The 21,778-nt window shown below is 39.2% G+C and overlaps 1 protein-coding gene across 1 annotated transcript; it reads right to left on the reverse strand.

The window, feature by feature from the left end:
- Positions 1–592: 592 nt before the first annotated feature.
- Positions 593–12,359, reverse strand: LOC124113523 (ribitol-5-phosphate transferase FKTN-like). Its single transcript, XM_048401897.1, has 6 exons — positions 11,601–12,359; positions 6,578–6,858; positions 5,286–5,536; positions 3,342–3,475; positions 1,735–1,859; positions 593–892 (listed from the first exon to the last, which is right to left on the reverse strand). The coding sequence occupies exons 3-6, from the start codon at positions 5,458–5,460 to the stop codon at positions 679–681; spliced, it is 648 nt and encodes a 215-aa protein (XP_048257854.1). The 5' UTR covers positions 5,461–5,536; positions 6,578–6,858; positions 11,601–12,359; the 3' UTR covers positions 593–678.
- Positions 12,360–21,778: the final 9,419 nt, after the last annotated feature.

The following is a 21,778-nucleotide window of genomic DNA, read 5'->3' on the forward strand; positions in this document are numbered from 1 at the left end:
CTTTTTGCACAAATTGAGGACAAATATACAAAAAGTAACTGATTTCCATCAATTTTAATCTCTTAAACTCATTGATGAATGTTAAACAAATAAGATAAAATAAAATGACAAATAAGCTAGTGATATCCCATGTGGCATGGCGGCAGGAAGCGAATACTTATTTATCTCATATACTTGTCTGTTCCGAAAATGTGTCATTTGTTATTTTCCTGCCTAGGCTTGTTATTTCTAAATAAGTGAACTTCGTCGATCTGTCGTGTTTCCAGATTGAATTGAAGACACGGAACATGTGTAAAAATATTTTTATGAAGACATGCAGACTCGTTTGCTCTTTTTAATGGTGAGCTGACCTCCAGTACAGTAGCTCTGATTGACCAACTGGTATGTCCTCTGTATCACAAAGATCGCCTCCGTGGTTCGATCCGGGGTTTGATCCCCAGCCGCGTCATACCAAAAGACGTTAAAAGATGGTACTTGTTGTTACCCTGTCTGACGCTCGGCATAAAACAAAGACTGGTCGGCTCGGAGTCAGTATACTGTGTCTGAGTGGGGTATTCATGTTAAACTGCGGTAGGTATCTAGTACAGGCAGCCACACACACACACACACACATACACGTGCATGCACGTCGCTATATAAGTGCATAATCTTGGACGCGACGTTAAACCCCATTTCACCTCACCACCTCTGTATCACAGTTTGCCATTCTTCCTTTGGCCAGACCCCGTTCTTCTGCACGTTACCCGCGCTTCCCTTCCAGTCCCACTGCTTCACTGAAGTGTTCCAGTTCTTGCCATAGGCGGCAGTGATGTAGGGCAGAGTAGGACAGGGGATGCGCAGTCGGCAACCCATGAAGTCAGTCCAGCAAGTGTCAAACTTTGGAAGAATGTATCTGGAATAATAGTCATGCTTATATCCTTCTACCTGAGTGATATTATTAGAAGTATAACGTATTTAAATACTATCAACATTAATTACCAGCAGAACGGACTAAAGACCACCAGCAACCAAAGCAGGGCCGCCCAATAGGCATGAGGCCCCAGTAGCATGCAGTGATGAGCATCATGTGTGAGTAAGTGAGGTAAAAAGGTCAACATGACATCAGCCTCATCTCAGCCATAAGTGTTGCCTGCAAACTGTCATCTTTCAGAGTGAGTGAGTATGGTTTTCGACGCTTTTAGCAATGTTCCAGCAATATCACGGCGGGGGACACGAGAAATGGGCTTCACACATTGTACCCATGTCGGGAATCGAACATATGTCTTCGGCGTGACAAGCGAACGCTTTAACCATTAGGCTACCCGACCGCCCCCGTAATGTTTAAGAAGCTACAAATGAAGGCCAGTGAACCACTGAGCAAAACGTCTTGTATACATACATATAATTGGAAGTGATTCCATGGCATTTGATTGGTTAACCAAGCATTGTTTGTGCTTTATGTATTCATAAACCTGAAAAATAGGCCACGCCCACTAGAAGACTACTGTTTCATGAGTGGCTGATAATAGAGTGGGTGGGGCTTGTGCTGCATATTATATTTATATTATTATTTTGTGTTCATGTATGGACACAAACCCAGATGTGCACACGCAGATTAACACAGTACAATACACAAGGAAAATATACTGAAGTCAGTTTTTAAATAGTTAGGCTAGAAGCTATGAAACACGTTTTGAAAAAGCACAAATGGAATTATGCAGGATGGGGTAGGAGATTCGTATTTTTAACACTCACTTATACTTCTGGCCATTGAGGGCGTCGGTTGCTCCTAGCCATAGATAGGTCTTCTCCTCATACACGAAGCACACATCGATCTTGATGCCATGAGCTTTAAAAGCCATTTCGAAACTATCAGAAATCTACAATGGAGTGAGAAAAGAATCTACTACTTGCACGGATATTTCAAACGTTAACATTCCTTACTAATTGAATAATATTTTACTTATATTACGTAAATCTGTAAATTTGTACCTGACTTTACCTTTTTTCATGCACCACAATAATTCAAATGTATGCATTGTATATGGGCCAGTGGTCTTGGTACAAATTAAAGACTTCTTTTTCGTCTTCTCCTTCTTCAAGTCGTGCCTGGCCATAATGTTTATAGAGCTTTAGCATCCAGTACAAATGAGGAATAGATATGTCGTCAGATTTTAGCATCAAGGAAAAAATTGAAAATAATGATGCTTGAGTTTGGCAGATTTCTTCCTCAGTTAACACCCTGACTTCATAACTGGCATTTTTCATGTCAATCGTACCAAGTTCTTTGATCAAACAATTAATATAGTGATGCTACATACAATGGTTATGTTTTTGAGGCCTTGTCAGTGGGAAGAACTACACACATTTAATGTAGGGCGGCTAGATTTTGTATGACAGCTGGCTTAGACAGAATTGGTTTATTCACAGTTCAGAGATTCCGTATTGTCAACATGTTTTTTATTTGTTTATTTCCACTTTGGATGGCGGTGTTTGGACGTTCCTCTCCCGTGTATTGTGTTAAAAAGTGTTGAAATCCGAATACCATAACATACCCTGAAGAAAGAGTTGAAATCTGAAAACCGTAACATACCCAGGAGTAAGAGTTGAAATCCGAATACCTTAAAATACCTTAACAAAATTGAGACCGGAATACCTTAAACTACCATAAAGAAGAGTTGAAACCTAGATACCATAAAATAGCGTAAAATAGAGTTGAAATCCAAATACACTAAATTACTGTAAAGAAGAGTTGAAACCCGAATACCACAAAGAAGAGTTGAAACCCGAATACTATATAATACTGCAGAGAAGAGATGAAAATCGAATGCCGTGTAGAAGAGCTATAAGTTGAATATATCAAAATACCATTTAGAAGAGTCAGAAATGGAATACCAAAATACATTATCATAAAGAGGAAATGTAACCCAAATACCGTAAAATACCACAAAGAATACTTAAATACTCAAATATGGTAAAGAAGAGTTAAAAACCAAACACCATAAAATAGCGTAAAGAAAGAGTTGAAACGCGAACACCGTAATTAAAGCAACAAAACCCTTTCCCTATCCAATAGAATTGTATAATCGATACCATGAGGATGTGTTTATGAATCGCTATCAAATAGTTATGATACTAGGTATTCCCGAAATGGGGAGCGTATCCTGCCCCACCGCTGGCACCCATCACAAACACATGCAAAGGCACCGTAAGGATGAGTTTAACCCCGAACACCGTAAAATACCGTAAAAAAAGAGTTAAAATCCGAATGCCGTAAAATAAGGCAAAGAACAGGTTGAAACCATAATACCATAAAATACAGTAAAGAACAGAAGAGTTAAAAAAAGAACATACAGGCTCACCTTCCCCTTGACATGCAGGAGTTGAAATCCGGCTTCCAAAAACGCCGGCACGATGCCTGTACTGTAGCGCTGAATGGGAATCTCTATGTCTATATCACCGGCATAGGGAATGAAACCACACTGTCGATACCAACCTGATAAACACAATGTTTGGAGTATGTATTTTGGCACAATGTCAACGTCCGGTTCACTGTCAATCTACGCCGTGATATAACTGGAATACTGTTAAAAGCGGCGTTAAACCCAACTCACTCACTCACTCACTGTCAATCTCTTATGCATAACGGAGGTCCAGTAAAATACAAGTTGTTATATCAGATTGGTGCTGTTTTAACTGACTAGCTTTTTGGAAAGGAAAGGAAAAACATAAATCTGTGTATTAGAAATTTAGCTTAAAACTCATTATTTGTATGTTTCTTATAAGTGTAGCCTGGTCACATCTTGATTATATATATGAAATAAACTGCCGATCAAAAGAAAGTATATACTGTTATATTGCTGTTGTTTCTTGCTTAACGCCGCACTCAGCAATATTCCAGCTATATGACGGCGGTCTGTAAATAATCGAGTCTGGACAAGACAATCCAGTGATTGATATCACATTATCGATCCACGTAATGTTAGATTGTGAATAGGTTTCAAACCTTAAGTAAGGCAAACTGAAGTCAGGCTGAAAACGTTTGTACAAAGACACTCAACATATTTTGATTGTTTAAAGTATTTTTTTATGATAGCGCGAGATGAAATATGCATACAGGTGGATCCGAAAAGGAGGGACAGGCCACAGTGCCGTTAACCACGTGTGACCGTACAGTGTAAGGTGTGGCGATTGGTCAACCGCTTCCTGACGGTGACATCATTGGCGTTGACGTGACTGGGACGCCGCACAATAAAACACAAATATCAAGGCGATGACTTGCAGCAAGAAACCTGTCAACATCTGCATAATAAACGTCAGTGGTCTCGAACTCTGTTCTTCGAGGGGTCCTTCCATGTGTCAGTGGGACACGGGTGGCCTAGCCGTCTGAGGCGAAGCGATTTGCGGAGTTGCGTCCCTTGGGCTCGCCAGAAACCTATGATTGTGGGTTCGAATCCCGGTTCGCCCCTACTATATTTTTAGCTTTGTCAGCTCCATACCAGTACTCGTGGGTTTCACCGAAGTGGTAAACGTCTGAAACCTGCATCACTTCGGGCTTTCCTCCCACATTAAGTTGACACGCCGTGTTATAAGTGGAATACTGATAAAAGCGGCGTTTAACCCAACCCACTCACTTACTCACTCCCTGTGTCAGAAGATAACCACGTGCGATAATGTTTCAAAATTACAATACCAGACCCACACTGCTCGAATAATCCAGGGCTTTCTTAATATAAATAATGTACCCTAGTGACGCTGGCTGTCACGTTCATCAGACCTCTCACCTTTAGAATACATTTGGGATCATTTTGGGAGACAGATAAACCAAGGTCCACAGTTGGAACGTTCGTTATTGGAGGAGTGCAATCGCGTTTCCAATGACGCCATCGGGCGGCTTACATTATCCATAAAGCTTAGTGCCAAGGGCCCCGTTCCACAAACGATCTTAGCGCTGAGACTGCCGTAAGTCTATGTTAAAGTATGGGAGCTCCGATCGCTTTGTGGAACGGGGCCCAGGCCTGTCTGACCACCGGAGAATGTCACACAAGATATTGAAACTTTTATCGAGTTCCTATGGAAGCATCCAGAAGCTTTCTTATTAGACTTTCATCTGTATAGCTGTATATTTTGGTGAAAGTGACCCGAACCGAGTGTTTGATTTGTTTGTTTGCACACACACACACACACACACACACATACACACACACACACACACACACACACACACACACACACACACACACACACACGACGGGACCTTTAATGATGGTTGGTGACGTAACATAATGCCATATAGATGCTCTCACCAAAACAAGTGCCAAAACTTAGCCAGAAAGGAACGCCAAGAGGATCCAGAACCCTCTTCGCTTGGTACAGGACCTCTGCCCCATGTAATGTTAGTAGATTTCTTTCTGCAGGGTTTTTACTGAGATATGTCTGCGCCCCTTGATAGTCACACTCAATGAACTTGGACCTCGGCATCTGGGCCAGGAACTCCCCTACTGGGTGCGGGAGGTAGAGCCATATGCCGTCCACCGTCGTCAGTCGGACATCGAATCTAGTTATGATTTAAATATATTTAATTCACAAGGAAAAGGATTAGGCACAAGTTTTCACAACTTAGATAACCCTTTCCCAAAATAGTTACATAATAGTTTCTATAACAAAACTTTAATATGAAAAAAAGACAGCAAGGATCAGAAGAAAACATACAGTATTCGACGTAATAAGCGCCCGGGGCACTCTTAAAATTAGCAATAGGGGGCTCTCGTTAGAATATAATTTTGGTGAGAAAAAAAACAGAGTTGAAAGATCGTAAATTTCGTGATTTATGCTGACAGCCTGAAGTGATACAAAAGAAAATTCTGGGCGTATCATACACGACAGATATATTTTCGAGAATTTAATTGCCCATAATTAAGGGTGCATATAACACAGGAGTCCGTAATATACGCGAATAAATAAGTCTTGGGTACATTGATCAATCGGAAGGGGTGCAAGTTGGGATTGTTCACTAGCCAATATATTAGCAAATATTGCCGCAGGCGCTTATTAGAGCGGGGCGCTTATTACGTCGAATACGGTAGTTTCTGTCCTACCTGATGAAGGAGTAAGTATAAACTCCCAAACGTTGTGTTCCTCATAATAAGGATGTTGACATCCATAAATTCCCTTCCTTATGTGTATCACTTCTAAATGCCAGTGTAGGGCTTTAATTCTGCCTCTCCATTGGATGACAATAAATATTAAATGTTTCAGGGCATTATTTTCATGAGATATTCAACGACAAATAAATCGCAAATGCCAAACATTATAAAGATAAATGTTAGTACATGTGTTGTTTACAAATCAGTCAAACAACCCTCATGTGCAATGTCTTCCCCTTCATGTTGAGCACAATTCCCAAAGCAAAATAAATCTTCCTCTCGGGCGATATACGCCGTGACACGGTTCAAAGCGGCGTTAAACCCAACTCACACACTCACTCAAAATGTAATACTTGATTTTGAAATTTGTTTGTAGCACGAGTCATACTATAAATACAACACATGAGTTGACTGTTGCAATGTGCCCATGTAGTAAAAGACACGTCTTGTACCTGTCATATGCTCCTGCGCTGTTTCCAAACGTAGTGTTGAATCCGTGAAAGATCTGACTGTTCGAGGTAGTCGAGGGTTCAAGCGAACTGTGCCACCAGTAGTTGTCGTCCCGTTCGTAGAATACCACCAGATGCAGAGGAAGGCTTCCCGACTGGCGGATGAGGTAATGTGTAGGAACACTGGAGACAGTGATCCACTCCAAGGACAACAGGCGGGGATCAGGAGCGGTCACTTCATTCAGTACAATATCAAGGTCAATGAATTCTAGAAGGAGAGATTCCTGTGACGAAAAATATATCTTCAGCCTAAAATGTTTAGCTTGATGAGCGATACATACATGTAATTGCTTCTTAAAATAGCAATCTATACGATTAGCCCTGCATCATGATGGGAGATTTATATTGGCATAACCCTCTATTGGGTTTGGTTTGGTTTGGTTTGGTTGACGCCGCACTCAGCAATAATCCAGCTATATGACGGCGGTCTGTAAATAATCGTGTCTTGACCAGACAATCCAGTGATTGTCTGGTTCAGATTCTATTATTAAGAGACCGCCGTCAAAGCGCTGGAATATTGCGTTAAACAATCAACCAAGCAACCTACCCTATTATCCTCAAAACTGTAAAACCGGATGATAACCCCCTTGATCACGGTGGAATTTTACAAAGGCGAATTTGTCCGTGTACGAAATCGTATGTGCTGAAAAATTAAAACCTGACAATTTCAGAAATGTATCAGATCCCATACAGTTGTTTTAGGCTTAACTGAATGAAATTACCGACCTCACAATTCCTAAGTCCTCTGCAAATCCTTCTATTCGTAAACCATGGTTTAATAATGAATATAAACAATCAAGGACTTAGATGAAGTTAAGATTACTACTAGTGCCAAGGCACGACGTTTTATCAACACAATAAATGGCTTTCTTGCAGGAACTATGTCTCCAAAATTGATTTACACACAACTACGTCCAAGATGTGGAACATGGTTGAAAAATTAAAAAAACAAGGTTAAAAAACATATGTACACCATCCTAAGGAAGGGGACAACTGATAAATCTGACAATGCAAATAAATTTGGCAAAACCTTAGCCAAATATTCTTCATCATCAAATTACGTCCCTGAGTTTGAGAGATATCAGAAACAGTAGGAAAATAATAAAAAAGTTAGTCTTGATTCAAACGGTGGAGATTGAAGTGAAGTATCTTCATTACATGAGCTACAAATAGTACAAAACTGATCATTGTATGATTAGAATCCTTTGTTAAACTGCTGTAGTAAATGTATCAATATAAATTTTCTTTGATCTTGCGAAAGTATGCTATATTACCTGGAAGCATGGCAATTTAAAGGATTTTATATTATTGTGGTCGTTTACGTCATCTTATGTCACAGTTTTGCAGATAGGCAATTACAAGTCCGAGAGGGTTCAACCTTGTCTGGCCATTATTATCAGTATCAGAGCGTCCAACAATTCTGTCTGTCAGATTGTTTAATATTAAAATGTTTAGTCTTTCAAAGGTGTTTACTGATTCAGTAGATGGATCACTGTTCTTGGATGATCTTAATATTTCTTGTCGTGGTAAAAAATATATGCATACAATAGAGAGGCAGTTACAAATCTGTCTAAAATTCACAAGTGGTTTCTTTAGAAACAGATTTTCGAAATAGAAAAATAATTGTATACAATCCTGCAGACAATGTAAGCCACATAAGGACCCTGAACTATTTTCCAATGACACCCCTATCAAAGTTGTAAAGGAGGCCAAGTTATTGGAACCTATTTTTGACAGCCATTTAACTTCCTTATATAAAATACCTTAAAGCAAATGCCTGAAGGTGATTTGTTGAAAGAAGTTTCTAATTCAGAGTGGGTAAGGGATCAGAAAACACTCTTACATAAGGAAGAGAATATATTAATGTCAACTACTTTATTATGTTCCTCATAATAACGAAGTTGACATCCATATAATTCTCTTCCTTATGTATATCACTACTAAATGCCTTTCAAAGACCCTAACCCTCTTACACTTGTACAGGTCACTGATTCGTTCAAATCTTGATTACGGCTCCATCGTCTATAGTGGAGCTTGTAAAAGTAATTTACAAAAAACTAGATACTCTTCATCATCAAGGCCTTAGGCTTTGCTTTGGAACCTTTAGAACTTCTCCCATTCATAGGCAGCGGGGGAACTACCCATTGACCAACGCCGTCTGAAGTTATCTTTACAATACATCACTAAATTATTTTTAAACCAAATTATATCCAGCTTTTGAGTATTTAATCGTCTTTACGAAGATATTTACAATAAGAAATCATCTCTTATCCCACCACTCGGAATCAGAATAAAAAAGACATTTCATTTGCGCATGTTAACCTTCAAGATATAGCCCCCATTCAGCTTTTATCATCGCCTCCTTGGCCATTTAGTAGAGTCAAAAGGAGGTTTGACATTAACCAAACTTAAACAAATTAGAAACAAACCGACTAATTTATCAACAAGAATACAATCAATTAAGAAACACATGTGACACTACATTTACAGGAGGATCCAAGGATGGTGGCACAGTTGCTAGTGCCACTGTCATTGGGTCCGGAATAATATTTTCCAATCTCATTTAAATCAGATCTTAGTTCTCGCTATCGCTAAACAAGGATCTGAGGACATCCCATTACGGGTCACGTCAGAACGATCTTTCATCCGACCAATCAAAGCCTTGCTTACCAGATCATGAAAGTGACAGTCGGAATGCGTTTTCGAATCATGCAACCTTAAAAAAATGTAAACACGGGATATTCCGAACGACGGTTACGGCCCGTACGACTGATTCTGTCAAATGACTCTCGCTTCCGTGGGATAAACATTTGAATGGAGGAGGCGTTGCAAAGTACGCGGAAAGCACTGCCATACAATCGCAACCATATATAAGACATTCAGGATTGTTCGTTTGTTCTGTTTTCAAAATTTTAATCGAGAACTGTGTCAACATATTTTTCAAGCGTAGTCAGAAGTCGCCAGGTTGATACGAGTGCCGTAAAGCTCGAGAAAGTTGCTTTCTCATTGGCAGATGTCGACTTCTTGTTATTCGTTTCAGTGGTCGGTCAAAGTTCGCGAAAGGTCGTTCTGACGTGACCAATAATGGTATGTCCTCAGATCTTTGTTTAGCGGCAGCGAAAACTCAGATCTGATTTTAATGAGATTGAATATCTTCAAGATTACCAGATAATAGGCCCATATTCACAGCAGAAGCAAATGCTATTTTTAAGAGCTCTAAAATATATCAATAACCAATCCAAATAGAAACAGTGCATAATGTTTTCAGATTCTCTTTCGTGCCTTATGCTATTAAAAATATGTCCTGTAAAAATCCTCTTTTATTTGATTTAAAAACAATATGTATTTAATGATCTTGTTACTGGCCAATATGACATCGTCTTTTGTTGGTTACCTAGTCATGTTGGAATCATTAGTAACACAATGGCTAATGCTTCTGCAAAAGCAGCACTCAACAAATCTGTGATATCACTTCTGATCCCATACATTGGCTATACATCTATAATCATGAGATATCTAGTACAAAAGAAGTGGGGCACCCACGTAGATATTAAGACATTACATGGAATTAAACCCTCTACTGGGTTACACCCACTTGGGCTGTCAGTCAAGAGTTCAAGACGTCATAACGTGATGATGGTCATAGCAGATATAAACATGAATATTTATTGAAAGATGGGGATCCTCCGTTTTGTATCCCTTATGGTTCTACTACACCAAATCAGAACCAGTTAGGACAGTGCAGCTTTTGTGCATAACGAGAGATATCCGCAGGCTGTGATTGGAGGATATTCTGTAAGATTTTCATGTCTTTTAAATGTACATCCATCCAGTTATTAAAACTGACCATGTTTTTCTATATTTATAACTGTTTTTTCAACATGATGACTTATGCTGAATGTGACCACAGCTATTTTCAAGTAGGTGACATTTGGTGCAAAACTGGGGGTGGTGTGTTTAGCTTCCTGTACTCGGAAAAGGCGCTGGCTAAGCTGGTCATTTTTTTATGTTTTTATTGCTGCTCTAAGGCCAAACTGTGCACACACGTACAGGTAATAGCTGTTGAATGCTTAGTTATTTAACAAAAATTATAACATTACTTTAGAAGTCTATAGGAAAACATTTGGTTGTCTGTAAACTTATGATTAACGAATCACGGTCAAGCATGTCCTTCTTGACTGTATTGATTTTTTTCCATCACAAGGGATACATATTTCATTATAAAACGTCCACGAACCTTTCCAGTAATGTTATTTCTCATTTATATTGTGCTTTTTAAGGGAAATGGAATTGATTCATAAATGTTGATTTAAAAAGTGTATTATTATATTTATTGGAGCTGCTAAATAGTAACTTAGATGGTTAGTGTCCCCCCAACTTATAAAAGTAAAAGTAGTATATTTGTCATTTTACATTGATGGCTAAAACTGCATACATCACCAGCAACTGAAGGAAAGGTATAAATCCTGCTGCGGAACCGAGCAGGACGAGGAGGTTTCGTAAGTCCCCACGGTCCCTAGTATGGTGGCCTGACTTTGGTTGCTGGCGATCTATAGCCAATTTTATTTTGTGTTTTTGGAAAATACCTTCTTCTTTTAAATGAGGATATATACATATATCGTCACGATATGACTGAAATATTGATGCGACGTTAACGTTTAACTCACTCACTCACTCAATCAAATTATCAACAGTAAATTATTAAGTGATCAAGAGTGGTATGGAAAGATCACCTGAGTATGAGAAGATATTCCAGCAATTAACTATTCGGCAAGATAATTCAGTGCAGATGGACCAGACAACATGGTAACATATTACAAAGTCCGAGCTCTTGGCATGAACCATTTTGGATGAGCTACGAAGGCTCTGGTGTCCAACTTGACAATTTACATGGGCCGGTAATATTGATGGAGAAAAGTGTCTTTGCCCTCAATAAAGTTTGCAATGTGTTATGGTTTTAACATACCCCTTTGTCCCAGTCTGCTCCAAACACCCCCAGTGAGATGACATCTCCGGCCGCGCACAGGATACAGGGAGGTTCCGACTCATTGGCAGACAACAGGTGCTGCAGTACGGATGGTTCGATGACAAATATAGGAATACCATGATGTAAGCACTTGCTGGCGAATGTGTTAAGCAGTTCCTGTTTTAATAAATTGATGAAACTCAATCACAGGGTAAGAAAAAACAACGTTACAAACTTTGTCTCAGTATGTTAACTTGTTGCATACTAAAGCAATAGAATTACTGACTTTCTTTTTTCTTTCTCCAGCTTTAGTAGTGTAGTATGGGCATCTTGAAAGCTTTTTTTCTTTTTTCTTTTGTTTGCTTTCATTACCATGGATACTAACCTCGCTTTTACAACAAACCCTCCATATGCGCGTGGTCCAGGACTTCTGATTTTGAATATTCATAAGATGATGGAACCAATACCTGTAGTTTAATCCCCCTACTCTTTTGAAAGGCAAATCAAGAATAATTTTCAAACAACCTTTTGTTGAAAAAGATCTTGGAATCCATGCAAGACATAGGGATTTAAACATATTTTTCAATTTAAATATTGATGCTTCTCAATTATCACTCGAGTTTATTTAAGTAGTTATTTTAACCCTTTCTCGTTTATAATTCCAAGTAATCTTAGTGATTCAGCATTAATTTCCTTTCTTATTGAGTATAGTACATGCATCCTACTACTTTCGATATATTAATCAAGAGCAGCCTTTTCCTTTAGAAAGTAAAGCCCTCCGTATATTGTTAGATTTCTAGATGGCCATATTTACGGTCTTAGATTTTCTGCAGCCAAGGTATTATTATTTCGAATTTGATCATAATATTCAAAAGCTTTTTCAACTGATTTCATATATCTAAGAGTTAAGTTGGTATCTTGGCAAAATAGATCCTTTTATTTCTTTATTACCTATACAAATCCTCGTATATCATTAATGTTCGATAATTTTATATTGAAGGCTTCTAATCATGTAATAAAAATATATGGGCTTGAGGTACAGCCTTGCCTACCTCATACAACTGAAAGAATATATTGTGTAGAACTACCTTTATTAATAACACAACTTTCTGGGGAAAAATAACAAATAGAAAACCAAATTACACATCTTCCGTCCAATTTGAACTTTTCAAAACATTTTTCCCTAAAATCAAAAGCCTATTGAAAATCTGAAGACACAATAATACCTTTTTCAGAATCATCGTACATTTCCAACAGATCTGACAAACATCTAATATCCTCCCTAATATATCTGCCTTTAATGAACCCAATTTGAGAGGATGAACTGGCAAGAGAGACTTTAGTCTCTTTCTTGTTTCTCTCTATTTGTAACAGCTTTGCAATTATTGTATAATATGCATTTTACAATGTAATTGGTCTCTTGTTTTCAATCATTGACGTGTCTTTTCCGTGTTTATCTAAAAGTGTAATAATTCCTCTTTTGAGATATTGTTAACTTATATGTTTGGAAGAAATGGTTGACATAATTCAAGAAAGGCTTTTTGAGATTTCCTCAAAAAAGGTAGAGAAAACACTGCACACAACCCTTGCCATCCTGGGGACTTGTTACTTTTAATGTTACACAATGAATGTCGTAAATCCTTTTCTGTTAGATTAAATTCCAAACATTCCTTTTGCACCTCAGTCATTTGCCAATTCAGTTTCTGTTGTGAATGTTGATCTTTATAGAATATATGAAGTTGGTGGAGCATTTCAATTGATATTTCATCCGCTTTTGAGTTTTTATTTGTGGTATCTTTACTTTTTCTTTGTGACATTCTTCTAAATTATTCAAATATATTTTTTATACACTTTTCACCTTCTTAAACAATTACTTCTCGTTCTAATAAAATAAACTTTTGCCTTTAAATAATATATATCTTCTGATTTATTTTGTGCTTTACATATTGCTGCTGTAGTGTTTCATCTCTACTTCGTACATTTACCTGTTCGGTGTCATGAACTGACAGTTGTTTAGTCACTTCTCTTTCATTCCAATGTCTAGCTTTTATTTTCTCTTTAGATTAAGTCATTGAAATTTGCATTATGTTATACTTTATTCATTCCCATTCAGCATGTGGGAACAAGGAGAATAACTGTTTCAACTATATCCTGTTTACCCAAACCAAGGTTGTTGTAACTTCAAAAAGTTCGAAATGGTTATAGTTTAAATAATCGCTCTCTGTCTTTGTGTCTCGTCGACGAGAGAGACTGGCTTACCCAATCTGTTTAAGTTTTCTATTGTTTTGTTTTTTTCAAATTCAAGTTAGTAGATATAAAGACTGTAAGATTTCTTTCAATTGTTCGCCTCGCATTTCGTCAAGACCATAGAAGAGTAGATTGAATGGTAACTGATAGCGTTCGTGCCCCAGAACCTCATTTTCTATTCTGGTTAATCGAGTTTCCATTACTGCAAGTTTTCCTTATGTAGAGTTGACGCCTCTTCGAAGAGGACCTGTGTTCTGATTTAAGTTATGGCATTATTTGTTGTACTCGCGGGACATCAATTCTCTGATTTTTTCTGTACCTTCAGGACCCTTGTTTTCAGCGTGATATCGTCTGAGCCAGTGTCTGGGCCATGCTTGTTGTCGTCCGCTATGTTGGTTGAATCGATCTTTCTCTTTTATAGTTCCAATTGTCTCTGTTCATCAGGGTTTTTTTCGGAGTACTGGTCTGATTACCAGGGGGATCACATAGTTTGTGGCTGTGCTCCGCCATTATTTGGCTTAGTTTTGAACTTATTTTACCAGCCCGCAGCGCGCACTGTTTTCAGACCTTGCACAATATACGGGTCTATTGTGGTTATGTGTGTCAACGTTATGAGTGTACTGCCGCTCACATGGTCTCGCATTTACATTTAATGAATCTAATGTGATATAGAAACTATATACTGATCAGGAACATGAATATTGCTGAAATTACTTCATCGTATTGATTGGCCAGTACTCGCCAATTGTACCATTTTTTTTATTCTTTGTGAAGCAACCTTTATCATACAGTTACGAAAACGATGTCTTCATTCAAATATTTTGAGAAACTGTTTGCCTGATGTCTTAATCCTTCTGGTGGCACTGGGTAACACAAGCACTCGTCTGAGGCTCCGCCAAATGGTGTCTCTTATCATGATGGTGGGGTTTTCAGCACGAAATCATTCTTGATCTCGCGGAAGAGGTTAATTTATAAGTGTATTTGGTTGTTTGTTGTTTAACGCCGCACTCAGCAATATGCCATCCAGATGATGACGGTCTGTAAATAATCGTGTCTGGACCAGACAATCAAGTGACTGACGTCCATGAGCATCGGTCTACGCAATTGGGATACGATAACATGCATCAACCTAAGTGCTTGTTTCGTGAGACGCTTGACACATTTGAGTAATTTCTGGACAGCACACTGTCGTAATATCGTGAGAATATGTGACCCCCTTCGATGTATGAGTATATGTTTGTAATAATGAACTTAAGTCAATATTTGTGTTTGTGTGATCTACTCATTCACAGTTTGCTAAACAATGCATATTTAATTATATAAGCCCTTCATATCAAACACGATCAGTGAGCAACGTTACCTAGCTTAGTGTAAGGCTCACTTAAACAAGTGTCAAAATATTTTTAAAGAGCAGCAAAGCACTATTAATGTGAGCTGAATATTATATACTCACCCGCAAAAGATTCGTCACCCCATGTAACATTGCATGAAAAGTTGTCATTTAAATATCTAGGTTATTTTTGTCAAAGTTTCTAAAACTTAACATTACCTTGTGCAGAAAAAATAAATTTGATGATAAAATAACAGAGCAGATGACAATAAAACCGATCGCCCATACGCATCACGGCAACGGCCATGGTAATCCGATGCACGTGAGTTCCGTGCAAATTGAAATACACATGCGTTCCCCAGTTCTTGCCCTATAAAAATCCAGCCAGATCGGATAACATTCATTCGTTATTGAATTCCTACCACATGCCAAGATTGGCAAGAAATCAGCGACACCAAGCCCTTGGATGATTACAAGCTGGACAAACGGGCCGGCAAGTAGCCAACGCATTTCAAGTCCACATAAGGACCATATACAGGCTCCAGCAACGGTACTAGACCACCAACACTACAGGTGACCGACCACGTAGTGGAAGACCAAGGTTCACCAACCGACGTCAGGATCGTCAGATTGTGTGACAGCATCTTCAAGATCGCTTTGTTACTGCTGTGGAAATTGCTCGACAGACCATGGGGACACACCAGTGACACATTAGTGCATCGACGATTGACGAGCAGACACCTCCACTGTCACAGTCTTCAGTGGGCAACACAGCACCAGCATTGGCGCCGACAGCATTGGAGGAGAATCCTCTCCTCAGACGAGAGCAGTCACTGTATCTCATCAGCAGATGGCAGAGAGAGAGTCTGGCGACGCCGTGGGGAACGTTATTCGGATGCTTGTGTTGTTGAGAGAGACTCTAGGGGTGGTCAGAGCATCATGGTGTGGGGTGGAATTGATCTTGCACTGAGGGTCGGCCCTGTGGTCTTCCAGAACATCAGTCCAGGGAGAGGCAATGGTGTCACAGTAGCTCGCTACATTGATAAAGTCTTGAGACCACACGCCATACCTCATTTGGCACTTCGCTGCAACCACGAGTTTCAGCATGCTAACGCCCGTGCCCACACTGCGAGAGCAAAAAGAGACTTCCTCCAGCGGAATGGTATCAGAACCATGCATTGGCCTGCCCTCAGTCCCGATATAAATCCCATTGAGCACATGTTGGACGAGATTCAAAGACGGCTGAATGACGTCCGACCAAGGCCGACAACTGCAGCTGAACTGCGACAGGCGTTCTTTAGAGTGTGGGCTCAAGTGCCTATAGGCCTCATCAACCGCCTCATCCATTCCATGTATCGGAGTTACACGGCAGTCATCAATGCACATGGCGGACACACGAGATACTGACTTGTGATGCCATTTTCTCAGAGACTTGTGTTGTGTTTCACTTTAAGAATATTTGACACTTTAATTTCAACCTTGATGATCAGTTTGGCCAAGTTTCATCAAGTGAGAAGAGCCTGGCTGTAAATTGGCTTGGTAATTTTTATCCTATTGATCTCAGACGTCAGTATAATATGTTTATTTTTATGTTAACGCAATTCACAAAACTGTGACAAATACTGGAAATTCCTGAGTGCTTAGGTATTTATCGCTGTAAGCACATATTAGAGACATTGTGTTGACTTTTGTGATTGTAACACTAATCCTGTCTATTCAGTATAATTTATGTATTGTTCATTGATCTTGTGTGTGTTTTTTTAATGATTTGACAATGTAGAACTATACGTACCAATTTCTGTGTTGCAATTTGGGAATCAGCACGCAACGGCAACCCGGGGCTCGCTCGGGATCTGAACTCAATTTGCTGAAAACAAAACATTTTCGGTGGGAAATTTGTCAGTGTTCAGTGTATCTTCATATCATTGGAAGGGGTTATTGTGGAATCAGTAACTATAACATAAAGCTTGAGACATTTTTTTTATTCCTATAATTATGTTGGTAGATTCGCTCATGTGCTTGCGTGTATGGATGGCACACTCATACCAATATTGTGAGCCACAGAATCAGGATATATAAGCGTTCACTCGGACTATGTTCCAAACCAAAAGAAAATAATAACCCGCTGCACACAAATAAACAATGCCTTTTTCATTTTGAAACTACAAATCAAGTGTTGTATGTTTGTTGTTTAACGCCACACACTGCAATATTCCAGCTTTATGACGGCGGTCTGTAAATAAACGAATCTGGACAATGAAATGATTAAAATCATGAGCATCGATCCACGTAATTTGGACCGATGACATGCATCAACCAAGTCAGCAAGCCTGACCACCCAATCCCGTTGGTTTCCTCTTATGACAAGCATAGTCACCCTTTACGGCAAGCATGGTTGCTGAAGACCTATTCTACCCCGGATCTTCACGGGTCTGCAGATCAAGTATAAATGAATCCGTGTTATACAAACAAATATTGACACATATCATTTTAACTCTCAGGGTACACTCCTTGTTTATAGCATTAGTGATTTTGACAATGGCTAGTGGTGCCACGTCTATAACACGTCTATGCCACGTCTATAACATCATAATGGGTCCATATCATTTTTACTCTCAGGGTACACTCCTTGTTTATAGCATTAGTGATTTTGACAATGGCTAGTGGTGTCATGTCTATAACATCATTGTTGGTCCATCATAAGTAGATATAATTTTTGTCTTCTCTGCCAAAGCTAAGAATAGGCCAAAACTATCACAGACGTTTTTGTTGGGCCTCATGTACGGTCTCAAGCGGCTGTTATCAAAAACCGTTGTTCTAAATTATGATTATATTATTTTCGTTACCACCGATAAATGAAAAAAGAAACAAAAGAAACAGTCAGTTTCTATTAAGGTGAATATATAATGTACCTGTTCATTGGCTGAACAAACGGGGCTTATAGTTCAGTCTGTTCCATCGCTTATTGGTATATTCTTGTACAGTATGTAACTTGAATCACTTCTTCACAAGCACGCCTCTTCATGTTGCTTAAGAAGGCCCTAATGTCTACTTTTGACCGGTCTGCGTGGTGGTTGTGGAGGTACTTAAACTTATCTAGTATATCTGCAACGTCATTCTTCGTCTTCAGCGTGGCTGGACATCCAGTGATATGGTGTACAAATCTCCAATATGTCGTGTCTTTGTGGCTGTTTTTTTTATATTGATAGTCAGCATGAGCCAATATCCTACCATCCTTAGTGTTAGGAATATACTTGACTTTAACTCGAGCGTTTGCCATAATGGTTCTGACCTACACTTCGTAACTTCATGTTGATATACCTAGTCACTTTAAGTAAGTTTATACTAATCACAACACAATTAGGTGATGGGTGTTCACTCAATATTCAAGTGGCAGGTGCACAAATAACAACGCAACACTCGACTAGTAATCAAAACGTTTCTAGGTGATAGGTCTTCACTCAAAATTCAACTGTCAAATGCTATCTTAAGCTTCTGAGATTCAGCTTTTGAGCTAACTAGCATTCACCCGTCAGGAACTGACTATAGTCCCAAAGCCCTTATCCCCTTAATCCTCACCAAATTTCAGTTTTGAGCAATTTGGGAACACCCCAAACCCTGAGGGGCCAAGTCCTGATTAGTTTATTGTCCCTGCCGTGTTTTTTATTTTCGACTTTTATTGTCGAAAGTAAAATATTTGAATAATTACATTTATTGATTTGATTGTGAAATGGGGAATAGGGTATATTGGGTCGGTTTTGTTACATAATTTTAGATCTGCTTTTAACCGAGTGTTTGATATATGACGAAACCGGGGCCACACATCTGAGAGTCTTTAATGCATAAATGACTACGGTATAATCGAACCTTTTACCGCCTCGTCCCTGCAGTGTTTTATTGTACGATAAACACGACCACGAGTTGTTTACTTCTTTTATGAGATGTCAACATAATGTACAACCTCTCTAAGGGTGTTGATAAAATGCACGAGCTTTAAACATATTTACTCTGATTTTAAAAAGGATGACTCCCTGAATAGAATCCGGCCGCGTAAATGTCGCGCAAGTCCATTTTACGAACAGGAGGATTCAGCTGGGTATTTCCCGCATATTTTCACGATCCTCGCTTCGATTATCTGTACCATTTCTCCAAATACTGATTGTCATATATCTTCCTCGTTTATGCGCATAGCCAAGCTACATCTATGGGAAACAACTCACAGGACATTTCCCTCTAAAAAATAAAGTCCCGTCCAATTTACGGCGTCATCAATTTTCGAGCGCATGTTTGAATCTCCAAAAATGATGTCGTGATAGAAGAATGTTTTATCATGAAATAAACCACTCTTCGATCTTGATTGGTCTTTGTGATTTATCGCGTATGTGTACATGAAGTGCAAGACGTTAAAATGGCCGACACGTGACGTTGTTTTTGGACCTATGGCGGTAACATTTATCAGTCATCGTTGATGAATTGGACCATCTTGGGAAGGACAGTATAATTATGTGTCAAACAGATTTAAGACTTGATTTTCACTTTGTGTGAGTTCATTGGAATATGAACCTTCATAGAGAGATGGTCCAACTATGGAAGTCGGAACTTGGGGTGACGTTAATACAATGGCTCTCACTCTGAGTTCAATATACGTATCAACTTAATTTCGCTTTCACGTTACCCACCTCTCGTCCAATGCAAAAGCCGGATATGGTCCACAATGAGCCCATGTTATGTCTTACCTGTATGTGATGCTTTCTAAACGTGAAGTAAAAACAGACACAGCCAAGGAACAGCAATGTACTGGTGATGCATGATTTACGATTCCGATAGGATCCGCCAAAGAAACACATTCTACAATTCCCAAAAGGGTCTATGACTCCGAGAAAGCTGTTCGGTTCTACGTGTATGCGGAAAGCAACACAAACTGGATGAAGAAATCAGCAGTCGTGTAAACTCAAAACGTCAGCTGGAGAGAATAATCAGTCTCGTGTATATTCTAACCCTAACCCTAACCCTAACCCTAGAGGGAACTTAAATCAATGATACAGGGTACAGCTGTTACAGACAGAACGATCTATTAGTGGCAAGAAATCTTTGTGTATCCCGAGACGGCTGCTGTCGCTCTATATGTTACATTCTCTTAGATAGATATTATAGATTATATTCTTTTCATTACCACCGATAAATGAAAAAAGCAGTAGCAACTTGAAATTTCAAGATAAGTTGAAATTTCAAGATACTAATTTGAAATTCCAAGATACTTTGTATGTATCTTGAAATTTCAACATACATGTAACATCTTGAAATTTCAAGTTAGTAACTTGAAATTTCAAGAAAAAACCAAAAAACCAAATAGCCCTAAAATCAGATTTAGAAACTTTTAGAAACTTACAGTTTTAGTCCACTAGTCCTTATAGTGATAATATATGGCAAAACCCTTGAATAGGTCAAATGTCTCCTAGTCCTTATGATACCTCAGCTATTGGGCAGTTTGGCAAGGACTACAGGACTTGTTTCAAATAACGCCGCTAAAAGGCTTCCGTAATTGCCTGTATTGTGCAATAATTTATGTGAGGCCAGAGCGCCCAGGGGGTACAGGCAACATAGCGCTCGCATGTATGGTCAGGTAGGTCCACAGTAACATCTTTTCGTAATAACATCCTCATGGGTGAGCAAGGTCTACCTCGTTAAGTCAGCCACAGTGTAAGCGCGCCGTCATGTTGCTATATTGTCTGGTCAAGGCTCGATCGGTCAAAGGCCGTGACATGACAGGGTGGTTGCTGTGCGGCAAAAGGAAACAGACAAAGACTAAAGTGTTCATGCAGGTGCTACCGGTAGATCAGGACACGCTTACCCTTTTTTGCCAACACCTGATCATCGCTGAATTTAAGTGATCTGTTCATATAAGTCGGTCTTTTACGCCCGATGGATTCTCCTAATAAAAATCGAGCCTAATGTCACTTTGGTGTTGACGTTTTATATTTTCAAGTGCAAAATAGGTCTTCAGTAACCTATGCTTGTTGTGAAAGGCGACTATGCTTGTCGTAAGAGGCGACTAACAGGATCGCGTGGTCAGGCTCGCTGACTTGGTTGATGCATGACAGGGTATACCAATTGCGTAGAACGATGCTGATGATGTCAATCACTGGATTGGCTGGTCCAGACTAGATTATTTACAGAACTCCGTCATACAGCTGAAATATTGCTGAGTGCGGCGTTAAACAACAAACAAATAAACATTAATCTAACATTAGTCTTGTCTCAAGTGATACGTCATTTACGTGGGTGTGTTTTTACAGATACCACACAAAAGTATCGATGACTGCATGAGATTTGTGATGACGAAACACCTATAATCTGCTCATGCAGATGATGGCATCAGTGATGACATCAGGTGTTCGCAAAAGGGCCTGCTTGTCCTACCCACCGGTAAAACCCACCACTCACACAGTCTGAATATATACTGAACAACAAAAGTTCCTGTGACATTGAATAAGATTGAATGCAAAGTTATGTTTTTTACCAAATCTGAAACAATTTCGGTTTGCAACAGATAAATGACTCCTGTAAGTGTTCAAATGATTGAATGTGCCAAACTGACTTC

The sequence above is a fragment of the Haliotis rufescens genome, unplaced genomic scaffold (assembly GCF_023055435.1).
Source record: "Haliotis rufescens isolate VD_foot unplaced genomic scaffold, xgHalRufe1.0.p SCAF_24, whole genome shotgun sequence".
Lineage (NCBI taxonomy): Eukaryota > Metazoa > Mollusca > Gastropoda > Lepetellida > Haliotidae > Haliotis > Haliotis rufescens.

Bases quoted from the DNA above. Each gene is read 5' to 3' on its own strand.
- LOC124113523 (XM_048401897.1), bottom strand. From the start codon at position 5,460: ATGCCGAGGTCCAAGTTCATTGAGTGTGACTATCAAGGGGCGCAGACA. The intron at 3,476-5,285 runs GTGAGAGCATCT...TGTGTTTATCAG, and splicing joins AAGTTTTGGCACTTGTTTTG to GTTGGTATCGACAGTGTGGT. The intron at 893-1,734 runs GTGAGTGTTAAA...CTATTATTCCAG, and splicing joins CTCAATGGCCAGAAGTATAA to ATACATTCTTCCAAAGTTTG.